The 17505-nt window shown below is 38.4% G+C and overlaps 1 protein-coding gene across 5 annotated transcripts in view; it reads right to left on the minus strand.

Annotated features, from left to right (window-relative positions):
* Positions 1-17505, minus strand: part of klhdc8b (kelch domain containing 8B) — a 160115-nt gene that overhangs the window by 45156 nt on the left and 97454 nt on the right. For all 5 annotated transcript variants that reach the window (XM_079359071.1, XM_079359070.1, XM_079359072.1 and 2 more), the window contains one exon: positions 4006-4170. In XM_079359071.1, the coding sequence (XP_079215197.1) occupies positions 4006-4170 (165 nt within the window). The remainder of the gene's footprint in view (positions 1-4005; positions 4171-17505) is intronic.

Here is a 17505-nt window from a genome sequence, read left to right on the forward strand (position 1 = left end):
AAAAAACTGAATTTAATATCCTGTGTCATGCAGTTATGTGTAACTATCATCTTCCCTGACTCACAGTCGATGGGAAAATGGTTTGTGAAAGAGTGTTTTGAGTTGCCTGAGCGAGAAAGAAGTGATATCACAGAGAATGGATTGCAGACCACTGATAGAAGCATGAATGCACATCACCTCTCACTGCCGTATACCCTGTCTGAAAGTACATCTCACAAAATACTTGGAATATATTTCAGCATAAACACACTCATGATGTTTTGCAGATTGTTGTGATTTGCTCTTGTTATTTGGCTGGTTGTGGAGGAAAGCTATCCGCACCTTCAGTAATGTGGGTGGACACAATTCACTCACCAAATACTGGTGATGAGCTGGGAGGGGGTCATCTTATTTTACAGTTCATCTCAAGGTTTAGACTCAACACATGTGGGTGGAAAAGGAAAAAAAAGATTACACTCAAAGGGGTTAATGCTGAGGATCACCAGGAATCATTTCACCGTGTGTGTGTGGCTTTAAGCATTTTTGGTGTGTAAATTTAATGTTTTTACTGGATGGTTCAATTAAAAGGAACCAATTTTTAAATGAATAGATACCATAATGGCCCACTGAATACATAGCGTATGTGTTGAAATGGCCTGGAGCAAAGTTTAATAGCTAAGTGTACACCTGGGTGTGACGCTTTATTTGACTTTGAATTAAAACTGTAAATGTTTACCCCATGAATAAGTCGAACTTAAGCCCGGTTTGACTAGAACATGGGAGTAACTTTTACATCCAGGATGGAGTAGAGGCAAGTAAGAAATCTTAAATTAAAGCATGATGACAGTGAATCTTGGAAGCTCCTCCCTCGACTGCAGAATGTGCTGGACAAAAACACAGCATCCACCTCGCCCTGCAGATGACTCTTAAAGTGTGTGTGTCCCCACATGCACCCAATGCAGCAAGTTCTGGATAAGCAAGCTCAAGTTCTGTTTATACACAAAACTTTATGTTTCACAACATTAAAATGTAATCATCCCTGATTTACTGAAAACCTTTTTTTTAGCTGCTCTTGTCTGCTGTCTACAAACCCTGACACTGCAGCAACATCTTTGATGTAAATTGCATTCACACACAGAGACACCCAAGAGATTCAAAGCTGTAAGAGCTCTAATAAGTTTCATCAAACGCTAGTGAGTCTGCTGCTGACAGGGAACACAAAGAATTTATCAAAGAGGCTCAAGGCAACAACTGATTCAAAACAACTGATTCAAACCCCTAAAGCAAGCAGCAGCTGAGGAAGCAATTTACATTCAAAACTTTTATAAGTACATGTAAACAAACAAAACAGAGACAAAGAGAAACAGAGTGAAAGACAAATAATGACCTGGATTTCCAATTATAAAACAAACAGTGTGAAAATCACATTATTATGTTTGGACATTGCTCATAGCTCTGTGTGTGATGGGATGTAACTTGATTAAATTCCCATTTGTATAATCCTATGTGCTTGTTTTGCCCATGTTGAATCTGTACCATGGATTTGCCCGGCATCATTAGCTTCAGCCACACAGTGATGAATTAGCTCGCTAGTCTGCAGACATATTATGGATGCTTTTGTTTTGGTGAACTTCTCTTTTTAAATTCATAATTTTATTTTTAAATATATTGAAAAAGAGGTCAAGTTATTTTTTTTCCCCAAACTCAACTGTGGAGGCAAATACACCACTTCACCCAGAGTTCATGTGTGCTAAGCTAAGAAGTGAAACTTGCTAGGTTTTGTGTTAACCTCCAGTTAAAATGTTTAGCTAGTGTTAGTTTAAAATCTAGAGTTTAAAAATCTTTGTATGATTTTACAAATATTCTCTCCAATATTAAGGCTACATTGAATAAACAAGCAACTGCTAGCTTATAGCTGTTCTGTCAAGCACTCAAAACAGCTGGCCTACCCTTGCTCTTCAAGAAGTTTAAAAAAAAAAAAATCCAATCAGCATCTCGAAAATGTATTGATAGAAAAACAACAATTTGGCTGTACTGTAAACTGGATCATTTATGCCAGACTATGTGTTAGTACATTGAATTCCTGTCATCTACATTTTCTGAGCAACTTCTAAATTTTACCAATTTTCAAGTCTAAGCCTCTGAAAGACAGAAAGGAAACATAATAATAACAACATATCAAGCTTTTATTTTGTAAACTTATAGACATAGAGGGGAATATTACCCTTTAACAACATTTACCTTTACATTAAACTGTGTAATTGTAATTTATTTATTGCTTTATTGGGAAGACTTGAGGTCCATTTAAAAACATGCAGCAACATACAACATCCATAGTGTTAAACAATGGAACAACATGAAAGTATTTTAAAGTTAAGGCAACAAGTCAATAAAGACTGACAGGGCCCTTTCTTATGCCAAGATTATGCGCTGCAGTGCTGCTAACAGAAAAATGTAGCCAATGACAGAGCAAAGATCTAAGGGTGCGCATAAGGCTCTGTCTGCTTTAAGGCTGTCAAAATGAGATTTGCACATATTAACCAAAATTATGATAAAAACACTTTCTTCTGTAAGGACTCGTGAAACAGTTAAATAAATGTTCATTTATGAGAACAGTATATCACTTTTTATATTTATGTGGGTCCTGAGCAGTGGAATTACAGAATTAGTTTGTGCTTGGACATAAATGTCCACATCATCTACCAAGCTCTGTTTCCTGGTGGATCAAGTGCCGTCTATTTACTATTTACACTCCCATTAAGGCAATGCAGTTATGTATGCATGCACTGATTTGTCTCATTTTTCTTTATTGAATGGCACGGGCCGGTTTACAATCAAACACCTCCAATCTTTAGACAATCAGTGTCAGCAAGTGCTTGACATAAAGTCTGTCCAATTTCTTCACTCTTACATTCTCAAAAGATGCGATCTACTTTGACAGCTTTTCTCATTTTTGTTTTCTCAAATTGTGTCAACAAAGCTACTGCTGTATGAAGATTACAGCTACTGTCTGCTGAATGTCAATTGTTGCTTGTATGGTGCAGTGAAACAATTTTATCTCTTGGCAAGATGCATCTTCAGTGGAATAAAAAGGATGCCACCCTGCCCTATGAGTCCAATTTCTCTCCCAGCAGTGGTGTAAAATTCTGACCAAGTGTCATTGAGCAATAACAACCCCCCCAATGAGGCACAATAAAAACACAAAGCAGCATCTGTACGAAACTGTACCCTTTCCTTTCCAACACAGCAGCTTTTAACTCCAACTCTGTTCATCCGATCAATACTGAGCCAAGACTGAATGACTCCTTGGGCCTGTGAGTCACATTTTCATTTTTCTATCAGTTCCTCTAACTCCTGCAAAACCAACAGAAAAATAATCACATGGAGCTGAAAGACGGTGAGAAGATGTAACCTTGTATATTTCTTCAAACACAGCTCACCTTGAAACTGAGTAAAACAGAAGGACAAAAGGTTTGTAAGACTAGACAGAGTTCATCACATATTTATTGAAAACTGACTAAAATACAGTCACTCTCCCTTTAGATCTCTCCTGAGTGTGCATCCAAGGTGCAAAACAGGCTGAAAACCAGAACACATGGGGCTTTTAACTTTGACATTTAAATGCTAATTTAAAATACACGATACTACTACTGATACATCACTTGGCTATGACTGCACCTATGTAGGTAGTCCACAAACGGGGGTCAGTTGAAAACATGCCACAATATCTCATTTTCTTTCTTCAGTTCTTCAGGTAGCAAAGGCAGGTTTCTTAAAATTGGGATTAGGGTTTACCTTGGTTTATGAAATGGGGATGAGATGTTTACATGTACAAAAACAAAAAAGTTGTACTTTAGAAATGCGAACTTCTTTTTTTTAAACAAAAATCAAATTTTTGCTCTATAGGACAAGTTTATCTCAGGCACTGCCTCAATTTCAAGATGTGAGGCGGCTTTGAAAAATTATCAGTGTGATAGTGAATTACACATTGAAAAAGAAAATGAATTTGATGAGCTGGTTTCTTACCCATCAAGAAGATTTTGTTTCCTCTTACGAAGGGTGTGGCTCCATACCGTGGCGTTGGCATTGAGGTTAATGGCTGCCATTGGTCCTTCACTGCATCATAAATCCTCACCAGAGCCTGAGGCGTTGTGTCGCCCCCCATACCTCCAAAAACGTAGACCTTTCCTTCTGCAGGGGGACACAAGACAGACACACCGTGTATTAACAGCTTTCAAAGAGCTTATTTTAATTGTCTTTCTTGGCATAAAAAAAGTGGTCGATAGACATTTGCTCTCAAACTTCTTGTAAGGTTAATGGGAGGTTAGTGAATTTTAAAATGCTGCCAACACCTCTGCCAGCAGCCAGACTAAGATGCATCATGGTGCCCTTTTTGTTCTGCCATTTCTTGTCAACTATCTGTCTTATCCAATATTTATGCCCACGGACTGAGAAACTTTCAGATGACCCTCGAAAGACTTTTACACAAGGACTGACGTAAACATTCCTGACAACTGCAGTGTCATTAGAATATTCAGAGAAGCAAACGGAAGGAGGAGAGGAAAAAGTGCTGAGCAAGTAAAGCCATGGGATTCTGCAGAAGCACTGGGGAAGAAAAAAAAGAAGGAGAGGGAGGAAACAAGAAAAGAAGGGAGAGAGGAGGAGAAATCATAAGAGGGGAGGACAGAGGAAGAGGAAGCACGAGGAGAGGAGGAGAAATAGCAACATTACCTATTAAAAGCTTGTCAACACTCTCAGTCAAACAGAGGATCTGAGACATGGAGGGAGGAGAGAGAGTATCTCAGTCACCCTGACAGATGACAGATCCACAGAGCTGTGACTTAAACTGTGAAGAATAGAGCAATAATAAATCTGTCACTCCAAGTGCTGCTCAGCACGAGTGAGATTTCTGCAAACTTGAGCAGTTACGTCTGAATCTAATTTTTAAAAATAAACGACTCAGCAAGGACACTTGTAACAGAAAATGTGAAATGCAACACCTGTGAGGTGAGGCGTGGCAGGAAGAAAACATCCATACAAACTCCTTAGCTTCTAATCTAATCTATACCTGGAGCTGCAGTGGGTTCAGCAGACCACAAACACTGTACGTGCAAACGGTCACACTTAACCACGAGGGAGCAATGTATGAAGCTGTGCTATAATGAAGAATCTACATTGATCGGTCTCTAAAGCTCCAACACTGTGTATACACCAAAAGCTAATTTAATTTGTCACCCTACCAAATACACAGAAAGTCAATGGCATGACACGAAATTGCGTCGTGTGGAGTGATGGATCAGCCACACAATTATCTGGACGCGTAATGTCGTGCAAGTTTAATAGAATTGGGTGATGTCACCCGCTGGTTTCTCAAACTGAAGCCCTGGATTGGCTGTTGCAGTAATGGAAAAGCTGTCTCACACTTAGTTTGCATCGGTCTAGAAAAAGGCAAAAAGGTGGAGCAGAGAAAAACGTAAAGCCCCTTCGTTGATTACTCTGACCTTAAATGTTATCGAAAGGGGTGATAGATTAAAAAAAAAAAAAAAATCATACCTGGGCAGTGTGATTCATGAGCTATTCAGACCAACACAGTTTCTAAACCAGAATTAGGCCTTTTAATTTGGGTGTAATTGGGGCACCCTGCGCTTTTGCAGCCATTCTCAAGTGGGCACTTTAGGAAATTCTGATTTTTTTTTAATTTAACATTGGCTTAATTTTTCAACACGGGAAGTTTCAACTCCTAGAAAAAAACAGTCAGTTTTTTTCTTTTATGTTTCATTTTCTGAAAAGAGTACATCCACTAAAAACATTTAAAGAATTCCAAGAAACTGCAGTGAAAATGACTGTTTAATGAGAAAGGTTTTATAACTGTATCGGTCATTCTAAATGTCAATGAGGGTTCATGGGAAAATGCAATTACCATACAGTCAAAACGGCCTTAAAGAGGGCATTGATTTTGAATTAATTAACTAGTGTGTGTGTGTGTGTGCGTGCGTGCGTGCGTGCGTGCGTGCGTGCGTGCGTGTGTGTGTCAACCAGAGGGACAATATGTAATGATATTCAGCTGTATCCTGATTTAGCTGCTCATGATTCCCTGTAATGACCACTATGTCATAAAGGAGGAAAATAGACTGACTACAGTGACAATTTTTCTCACAATGTGTGTGTGTGTCAAAAGGGCGGATAAGATGGATGGATAATAACAAGGAACCCAATATAGACTGAAAACACAATCATCTATGCACAGTGTGCATGTGTGAATCTGTTAATGTCTATAATATAACAAATGACATCTCATACAGGATGCGTCTCTCTGCATAAACCACTTAACAACTGCACAAAGAAAATACCTGCCAAAACGTCTGTCAGACTAAATTGCTTTTACTTGAGCTTCTGCTCTTCCAAATGCTCTTTTGTCTGAGCAGTGACATTAAATGAAAATCTGTTTCCCACAGAGAAATAAGAATTTACACGCCCAGAGGAGAGCGCAGACATAAAGCAGTCTCATGAATGTGTTGTAGGGGGGATACTCAGCTTTGATCAGACAATAAATCAAAAGATGTGCCGCCTTCCATATTTTTCACATTCTTAAACATTTGTCTGAACTTGTTCTGGGAAGAATAAACAAAAACTTTGACTTTATCATCATTGATGATGACCACAGTAATAACACTAAGACAATTCCAAGTTTTATTGTTTTCTGATATTTTTAACTGGACTATATGAACATCCAGTTTTATTGTTTTTTTAAGTTATCTTTCTGGGTCTTTTTCACTTTATTGGATGGGAAAGCTGAAGAGAGACGGGTAACACTTGAATGACAGAGCTGTTTAGATGACATGCAGCAAAGGGCTAAGTTCGAATTGGAACCCACAGCTGCTGCAACAAGGACTAAATCCTCCGACGTAACCACAAGGCTATCAGTGCTCCGTTCCTGTTTTATACTTGCTTTCTCTCGTTGTTACACCCGAGCCCTCTATTTTCTTTGTATCTTGACTCTTATATATTGCTGTCTGTATCTCGGCACCATTGCAAATGAATCTTTTTCAGGGGATCATTCTTGTGTCAATGTAGCCTAACCACAATTAAGTTATGTGAAATAATTTAAGAAAAGAACAACTTGGCATAATCAAATACTCTTTCAGTTTGTAAGAGGAAATACAAACAACCCCTTTTAAGACGTGCTAGACTTCGAGCCTCTACCCTTCACACTAAGCTGAGAACATGCAGCCCGTGAAGGACATCCATTTAATCTGCTTGTAAACCTCATCTTAGTCTTTATGTCCTTGCCCAAAGCTTGTGAGGAAAGGCTTGAACACACATCAACCGTTAAATTGAGCACTGCACCCTTTGGCTTGGCTAACTCTTCACCTCCCCGGTACAGAGTTGCCATTATTGCTGACGCGGCACCAATCTGCATGTCAAGCAGACTCGTCTCATAATGTAACCTTCTGCACTCACTCCGGCTCCTTTCCTCTTAGAGAAGTTACATTTAACTTTTCTTTCAGCAGGTAAAGTACAGCATGCCAAAGCCCACACAGTGCCATGTCCAGGTCACTTCAACTGGAAAATAGATTCACAGGTGTTTTCAACAGCTTTTAGTCTGGACCCTCAGACAGCACCTGGCACACTGACAACAGATCTCCCAGTCACACAAAGAAGTGCTGTTTTAAAGTGTTTCCCAAGTGATCCACTGTGATGCTTGCATATCCCTTGGGCCAAAACATGGAGCCTGGATTGCTTTATTGTCTAGAAGATTGATTAATTTGAGTATTTTTAAAGCTGTATTGTTTAAATAATGTTTACCAGCTGGTACTTTTCTCCTTCTTCCCCACATTTGTAGGCACACTGCTCCCACTTATGGAGTGTGACCACAGACATCTGTCCCCACAAGAATACTGCGGCACCACCGCCAGGGACATGCATACTAGCTGCTCACATGCTCATGCACTATACAAAACACAGAAGACATGGTGGACCCTCTCATTGAAAAAGGCTCCATAGTGCTACTCGTGGTACAAAAAAAAAAAGCTAATGGGGTACCATTAAGCCACATTAACCTCTTTCTGCCAACCTGCCAAAAAATATGACGATTTAAACAAATTTTTTAAAATGTTAATATGCTGTTACTTTTTTTTTTTAAATAAAAAAAAACAAGATTCACTGTAGATTTAAACCTGACAGATGGATACAACAGAAGTAATACAAACGTTTAATGTTTGAACTACAGATATTAGAAATAAATGTAAAAAAAAAGGGGTAGAAATGCTTTGTAACATGTCATGTCACTTCCTTAAGATTTTGTGTATCTGAGTTACTTCTTAAGTGATACTTTGGGCTATTTAAAGCAACAAAATGTAACATTCCCATCATAAAGCAGTTGTTTCAAAGTTGATCCAACTGGAGCACAACTTTCAATAAGTTGAATAACTTCCCTCCCATTTCCACAGATTGTCCCAGTTGCCTACTTTTAACACTCTGTAAGTCCGGGAACGGGCCATGTTTCTCTTGCTAAAAGAGCACAAAGCTTCAAGTCCGTCTGAATTCTGGCTGAGGCAAAAAGCTAAGCTGAGACTTGGAGACAGAAGAGGTCGATGATGTATGAAGATAAGATTTGAAAAAGAAAAAGACAGAGTGCAGGAGCAACATCCCTGAAGATATTATTTATCACAGATTCGGGCGTTAGCCTCTACTGTTTTCCTTTTTCTTTTTAAAAAAAAATTAACTTAACTTTTATTTCAATAGACCTATCAAATATAAAGGCAGTAGGGTAGACAACAAGACATTCACAATACCTAACACCTAAATAACACCCAAAGAACCAAAAGGAGAAGGTATTAAATATTAAAAAGGTTCCAGGGTAATGGACTGTTGTTTTTCAAGTTTTGTTGTTTTTCAAGTTTTCCTCCTCCTGAGGCAACAAATGATATTCTTATAAACAGAGTCACTGGAACTCATGTACTGGTTAATAACTTTTGCTCTGGTTTTCCAGATTTTTGTGTTGATGACACACATCAGCAGCCAGAACTCCTTTTGTCATCCGTGAAAGATTCAGAAAATAACCCATACATACAGATAAATATGATACAAAACAGATATAATTTTTGACAACATTGAAACATACATCGGCCATTTTTGATCTAACTTGATTCATGTGATAACAGTGGATCAAGACATGTTCTCACATTTCATCCTTGGTACAGTAGATCATGGTACACTTTTTAGTTTGAACAAAACAACTCCACTGAACTACAGATCTCACAGGAAGTCTTTAACAGAGACTAACCACGCAGTGTCACAGAGGCGCTCAGAAAGTATTTTATCCTGTAAATTTGTATTTATCTGATCACATTTAACAGGATTTACATATTTATATTCAATTAGTCCTTAATTTACACATCATTTAACATTTTATAGATTTCTTAAGTGGCTGAAGTAGTCCCACTTATATTTAAGAATTCACATCTATTGTTTTCCCTGCTCACAGTTTTACCAGTTTCAGAAAATCTAATCATCACAGTTATGTCTCAAGTGTGCATACAAATGAATAAATAAATCCATCTAACCCTAAAGTTGTCTCTAAAACGGGCTGTAGATGTGAGCAGAGTCATATTTGAACAAAATCCAGTTTTATTACTGCACCTTGTCAATCAACATAGATCTTTGTCTCCACCTCTCCTCTATGTCTGAGGAAACAGTTCTGTTTAGCAACAGTGCAGTTACACTCAAAGACCTTCAGGCGGTGCCAAATTGCACCGAACCAAATTCCGACATATTGTTTCCTTATGTGGTGTTGTATGTGGTAGTTGATAAGTGTTTTACCTGCATTAATTATGTTGAGCAACCTGACCCTGTTTAGAGAAGCAAGGACACCGACACAGCAGCTTCATTTACTGGGGTTGAAGAAAAACATAATGTAGCCACTTAAAATCATGCCACCTGAAAATATGTCAGCTTAAGTGTATTTCAATGTATGTATTTCATATATTAATATTTTTACCCGTTTCAAGATGCTATTTGAATGCAACACTTCTGAAGTAAGTACAATATGTATTGTATAACACTTACAGACTTACTTTTTTATCTCATTCACAAATAATGAATGAGATAGATTTTTATTTATAACATATAATTGTATCATTACCATATTCCTGACGTCAAATAGCACACAGATTAAATCCAAACAATTCCCTTGAAGGTGAACAGAGGTAACACTCTGCAAACAGTGAAGAAAAAAAGGCAGCATTACATGATAATAAATCTTAAAACCTGGGTGTTGATGTTTGAGCCACACAATAGCCGGTGACCTGCAGCATCGCACGATCACTGTGTGTTGTTTCATTTGTATTTGTGCTCTCCTCTTTCAGCCCAGCCTCGCTCTAATCATATTCCATCTCCTTTAATTAAGAAATCCATGCTTTATTCACTTCCTGTCACCCCGGGTGACTCCATAGCAACCACAGCGTAACCCACCGACTATTATTATGGGCTTGCTTTTTGGCAGCATCGTGCTTGGTGAACAAAAAGTGTCACCACCTAAATCACGACCACTGAGTCTCTACCTGGAGCTAAGTGATTTAAAAAAAAGTACTGAATACAAATATTAACCAAGTGAATGATGCACAGAACTAAAAATTAACAAGTGACTGCAGCTTGGAAGCAAATGTGTGAGTCTTATTAAACATAACTTATGCTTCATAATTGTGTCTTTCTCTTTCCCATCTCTGATGTAAAATCTCACCCTGCTGCTTTGACTCATGCAGCACTATAGCTTTCATCATTTTATGTGTGTGTCCCTTTTGTTGTTGTGATCCAGCAGTCTGTCCCTCTTCTTCTTTTTTCTTCTTGGGTTGAATATACGGCTCCTTCCTCACTGCAACTTTCACATTGCTTTCATCATTTTTTTCTCTGCTTCTGCTTACATTAATTGTCTGCGTCATCAGTCCCTTCTCGCCCTCTTTTATATCTTGCCTATCAGTTTATCTTTTTATCCATCCCTCATCTCTTTTTCCATTACTGCTCATCCATTTGCATCCTCCCCTCCAGCAGCGTGCGGCCGGGTTTATTGGATGCTCTGTCGTGGTAACAGAAAATACAATAAATGACAGAAATCATAGACATGTGGTATGTTTAAAAAGAAATTCAATATACGTTTACAAAATGTGTTAATTTTGGCTTATAAGTTTTTGATTGAGAGCTCAGTGTCGTGATTTGCTTTTCAGAGAAACAAAAAACCCTCACAGCTTGACTTGACTAAATATTCACTTCCTCCTCTGGATTCCTACAGGATGAATACAGTGTCAGTATTGATCACTTATTTTGTCTGAAGTGAACTAAACAACAGGAACACAGAACTGTCACTAATGAGCCAACAGGGATGCATCCTGACACACAACATATCGACCTCATACACATATGAACAAGCGTGTCCCAGATATTGAATACATATTTGATTACAGCCTCACATGAATAATAAAATAAACACCATGTACATTTATTAAGAACCATCATTCTCATGTTAACATTATGGATCTGGTTCAGTTCATTAATAAATGATGAACAGTACATAAACAGTAAATAAAGGCTCTAAATATGGGAGGTTTTCTCCAGGTTTTTGTTGCGGAGCCCCTAATCTGGATCAAGAAATGTTCTCATCCAAAGAGATTTCAGCTTTACAAAAGGGGGAACCTCTGCTCTAAATGATGCTAGAGGTGGTTGGGGTGAAACATTTCAAAATAGTCCGTCTGTGATTGTCACTTAAAGTGTGCACAAAAGTCTACCGAGCGAGAGTGCTACAAGTACAAATGACAGTTTTTATCTCATCAGGAGACACTTCACAGGGACACACTCGTCCTCACAGGGACACACTCGTCCTCTTTTGCTCCTGGAAAGGATCAACTTTACTGCTGCTGTGTTCAATGGAAGACGACCTCCTGCAGCGAGATTTAAAGGGCACTGCACTCTTTCTAATGAACAGTCATCAATGCTGGATCAATAAGAACTTTGTGCCTGCTGAGAGCTATACATGCCAACTATAGAGTGAGAGAGCTCAGGGTCTTATGTCTGAGAGGATCAATTAGTGTCACAAGGACGGAAAGGCGAGATGAGTCAGACTCACACTCTCTCTCTCTCTCTCTCTCTCTAAGTATATGTTGAAGAGATCACAGTGCCCTTTCTAGTAAGGCTAAGGGTCGATCAATAGTCCAATCTGAAGACCACTGTGAGGAAGGAAGCGATCAAAGTGGGTTTGAACAAACATATTTTTGTAGAAAAAACATGAATAAGCTAGAACGCAGGCACGGCATTGAAGTCAGACTTTTAGCGGAGGTTAAACAGGTTATGTCACCCAGGTCGTAAAGAGAGGGTCTATTACACCTGCAACATTACCGGGTAAGTGCTTTATGTTTGCAAATGGCGCAGTCTTTGTTAGAAACAACAAACAGCACAGCGCACAATTTAGGAACGTGCACTGTTCAAATACATTACCTTGCTGTAAATGTTGCTAACACTGTCATGGGGCACTTTCACTTTACTGCATAGCACATAGATGAGATGAGACACAAACCAGTAAAATCTGGTCAATAGAGAACGCTACACTGCCATTCTGCCATTCCCCCAATTTGCTCAGTCTTGGTCTCGCCCTTCCGTGGTCTTGGTCTTGATCCTTAAATGTCTCAGTCTGTGAGCACTCAGGTCTCAGGCATGTCTTGGTCTCGGTTATTGTGGTCTTGACTACAACATTACTATGGGACTCAATATACTTTCAATACAAGGTGCATATGCACATTTGCTTCTCTTCAAAACACGGCTTTAAAGGGTGCAGGAAAAATGTGGATATGGATACATTACAGATCACTACCCAAAAAAACACAGAAGCATCCATCATCTGGAGCTTTCAAAGTATAGAAGGGGTGAAAGAAAACTACTCCGTCTCATTGTGGGTCACATCTCGTGTCCTCTAGACTTTGTTTAGATGTACAATATGTAGAAAAAAAGTTAATTATGTATATAAAGTAAAGCAAAAAACTGTTATATTATAAGTTCGACACTAAAACTGTATAAACATCACCTCGAAATGTACGATTGTTAAAACAACAACAACATTGTTTTGAATGAAGAGCTGAATTTGCAGATTTGTAGACTGTTGCCCTTTTTGTTTGTGTTTTTACAACTTTGTCTAAGCAGGTGAGCAACAGTTTATAGAATTATAATAATTAGTTGAACAAAGTATTATGAATTAGTATCAGGACAGCTGTTTTCTGTCCATGCTAACAGCTGATCTGTGACAGCAACACTTATTAAAAGAGAAACATTCAAACTAAATGACCAATAAAATCCATCCTGGTAGCTTTCCAGTCTTTATTGAAAAACAAATCATTTGAATTGAATTTCTGAGGCACAGAGTTGGAGTAAAAGCTGACTTGCTGTTGAGTTCAAGTGCTTAGATTATAATTTATAGTCAATATAAGAGTTCAGTTTTAAAATGTTATATTCATTTTTTTCCCATGCTAGAGCAAAAACAGTGATCATATGACGACTATAACTATATGACTATACATAAGACTATGCACACACACTTTGAAGCACCTTCATCATTGTTTTGTTTTACTGTTTTAAAGTATTCTTGTAGATTATAGCTTCAGGAAAGTGGCTCTTTGATAATTCCATCTGTTTGAATTGTATCTGTGTTTATACCTCAGCATACTCTTTTGAGTTTCTTTTTCCAGATGGGGACATTGTGTGTGTATGAGTAACTGTTTCTTGTTCATAGTTTAACTTTCCGTTTGAGACAGACTCCCTTTCCAACTTAATTACCATCTGTTGTCGTCAACATTTCTGTTGCAATCATGCTGTTTAAAAAAATTAATAAAAAAACGTTTTTCTTGCATTTCTAACTTTTTGTTACTTCTCTATTTTCTTCTCAGTCATTTTCTCCTCTACTCTCATGTCTTGTTCTTCATAACAGTGATATGTCAAAACTACTAATAAAGTGATCAACACTGCTGAAACAAATAATACCTCTCTTTAATGTCTTCTTCAATGTTTAAATGAAGGAAATCATCTTTGTTTGCAGCACAGCACCGGGCTTGAGTTCCATTTGTGATAATTGTGTTAAAAGGTCTATATTGTCTTAGTTTTGTATTTTCCTGTGTTTGTGACTTTTTTTCTATTCATATATTTGACATATTGTGGGCCCGCTGTGTGAGAAAGCCGGTCAAGAACTCTATACTTGATGGTGATTGGATTCTAGTATTCACATACAGCCTTGATAAGTGGATATTGGTGTCTATTGCTCACTTGATCATGCTTGTTAGCCCTGTCAATATTTGAAATACTCTTGAGTTTTTAAATGTCAGGCCTGCACATCGGAGTCAGGATTTTCTTCAGCTTTTATCCACATGGCTAACCTTCCATTTCGTCTCCCACCAGATAAGAGGAAGAGTGAACAGTGCCTTTGTTAACTTTCACGAGCTCTCAAAGTCTTCTATATTCAGCTATTCAGCTACTACCACCAACACATTATCTGTGGGAAAAACTATCGTAATTTTTCCCAGCTAACAAATATGTTTTGATCATATACAGGATAACTGTGCAACCTTGATAGCGTAGCATTTGCAAACCTGTTGCTCCACTCACTCATGGCTTCAAACAGCAGCTTCTAAACCAGCAAGTGAAATAGTGGTGGATGCGTCCATTCCTTTTACAGTCTATTGGTTTTACACTATGATCAGCTATAAACTGACAAACATAGAAATTGGTGCTGCTGGGAAGAAAGGCTAATTACAGGGCAGGAAACTGTATCCAAAAGAGAAAGCAGAGGTATCCGAGCAATAAGAGTTTCAAACAAACAACATTGAAATTACAAGTCTCCTCCTCTCAGGAGACTCTTGTGGACTAATCAACTAACAGCTGCTCCGGTCTGACCTTTCCTTTCCTCTCAACGTTTTCATGCTCTCTCTTTACTTAACTCAATGTCCTTACCAAATTACCTGTAACTTTATCATCTAGTGACATTTAAAGTCTCATTGGAATTAAGGATTTGCAGGTTACATTGCACCTGCTGCACTCAAAATGCCATGTCGGCAGCGCCATAATTAGAGTACCTGCCAGTGGCATCCAGGCTCATTAGGCTCTTCACTGCTCTTGTTATGTGGGGACCTGGCAGCAGAGAGCATGTGCCCTCTTACTTTTCACACTGGGGTTTAGGGAATTAGGCGTTCCAAAAATTACCTTTTATTTGAAGCTCAGGAAAAAACAAAAAATTGGTTGAGACAGTGGGAGTAAAATAGAGATCATATTAGGCTTGTCAGAAATCAAAGAGTTCAACAGGGAAAAGTTGTATTCTATCTTAACTAGATTGCACGACTGAATGGATGAATCGTGCTTGAAGTTATGATTTTATTTCTATTAAAAGCAATAACTTTTCTGTCGGATTGAAGTGGATTTTTGACACAGTGTTTTGGCAGGTTGTTCCACCCGCAGTTATCTCGGCACAAAGTTAAATTAACACTGCCAGGGTTTAGGTCCCGATGGGGCTGCACACTATTAATTGAAAGCACTTAAGATTCAGCATCCCCACAAGAATACAGAAGAGAAGGCTGCATTGTTATTGGGGAGGATTTAGGGATGTATGATTAGTGGACCCTTCATGTGTCTCTTTAAAAAAAATAACAGCACTTGGTGGGAATGAAAACATTTAATTGCCAACCGGCAGCAATTTAAAAAGACAGATATTTGTCTAATGACTCTTTTGATTGTGTTTTAAACTGAAAACTAGTGGCCATGAATCTTAAACTCCTTTAGACTTTAAAGTCTAACATGAGCTGACCAACACATCTATCTGATGTGATTAAAAATCGATCAGTGAATGTAACTAAAAATGTTCATACTCTCATTTTTCTTTGCAAAGATAATCACTCCCATGATTCCCTGCTAGCCTCAATGTCATCTTTTGTTATTGTTTTGATTGAGTGCCCCCTGGTGGTGGAATTTACATACTGTTTGTCGAAATGGAACTTTTCATGAAAGTAAAGTAAGAAGAAACATTTGGTTTTGCTGTCAGTTATATTGCTCTTTGATTGATGAGGAAAACGTGACGTAAAAGAAAAAAAACGTGCAAAGTTGAACAGCAATGCTTCTTCGGTTTGTCCTTTCTGCAGACACAGGCAGACTGAGGAGACGTTGAGCGTGGATAAACACAATCTATTGGACAAGGAAATGAAAGAAGTCTGGACAGGTAAAGACCTTTCAAACTGTCAATACCTACTTGTACCTAAAGTAAAACTGCCGTGCTGTGAGAAAAGTTTCAAATGTGACAAGTACACCGTTGGTATCCTCATTGATTTTAAACCCACTTTAAATTCACAATAAAGCATCATCAGCAGCAGCCATTGATCTCAGCTGACAAGTAATTCAGTGGCTATTGTCGAGGAAAAGTGGTTATTTTAGAATTAGATCCCTCGAAGGCAGGTGCAGGCGTTTATTGAACTATATCAGTTCATCTCACACACCAACAATTTGTGATGTATCCTGTAGGAAGAAAAAGTAACATCTTTTTTATGCTTCAAGGGATACATTTATGTCCCCTCTGCAAGGCACCAGGCTTCAGATCATTTCAGCACAGCTGCATAGTCACCAACAGTAGACGAGAACTTATGCTGGGTCTTCCCTGAGGATACTAAGCATTGGTTAATCATCCAGGAACCATTGATGTTGGTATATTATAAAACCAATAACCCAAACTTTTCATATTCGTGACAACTTTTTAATAAGGAGGAAATAAGGAGGAAGTCCCTCTTTGGTCCAGGCCTGTCAAACTAGTCCAGAGAGAGTCTTGCTTGCTTGATTTAAGAATTAAAATGCATTAACATTACATATGATATACGTATCCTCAAGCATGGTCATAGCTGCTCAGAAAAGATTGTAGTCTGCTGACATCAACATCATTTTTCAGAGTGTACCCAAACTGAACGAATACAGAAAGATATGTATTATCACCCTGCACGCAGTTACTATTCCATTTATTTTCAATGGGGTTAACTACTTACTCAAGGATGCCTTTTAAACTCAACCATCACAGGCCATGGAGAAGTGCGAGTCCCTTCACCTGCACTGTTGTCAGAGCCATGTTTACATCATCCTTATATGGACTGGACTGCCTTGTGTATAAAGCTGTTTTAGTCAAGAACTAGAGAAAAGAAGAATAACATACTCACTGCTTATTTGGATGTCATGTAAGTGTGTTTAGATCTAAGTCATTCTGTATAATTTTATGTGCAATATGAAGCTAAATGAGTTAACCGAAGAGTGCTAACATTAGCCTGCTAAGATCAACAATGCAGGACACAGGCAAACGCAGCTCAAGCAAAGGACAATTTTGTCCATCGCCTGCGCTTAATGTCACTTTATTATGGTGTGTTGTAATTCATAATTCCTTTGTGTTGTTGGTCTTGAGGATTCAGTATGGCGGAGGTCTCTCCAAACAGTTTGTTTTGGTTTAATGCTGGTGCACATCTACTGTATCAG

Source organism: Symphodus melops (genome assembly GCF_947650265.1).
Source record: "Symphodus melops genome assembly, chromosome: 13".
NCBI lineage: Eukaryota > Metazoa > Chordata > Actinopteri > Labriformes > Labridae > Symphodus > Symphodus melops.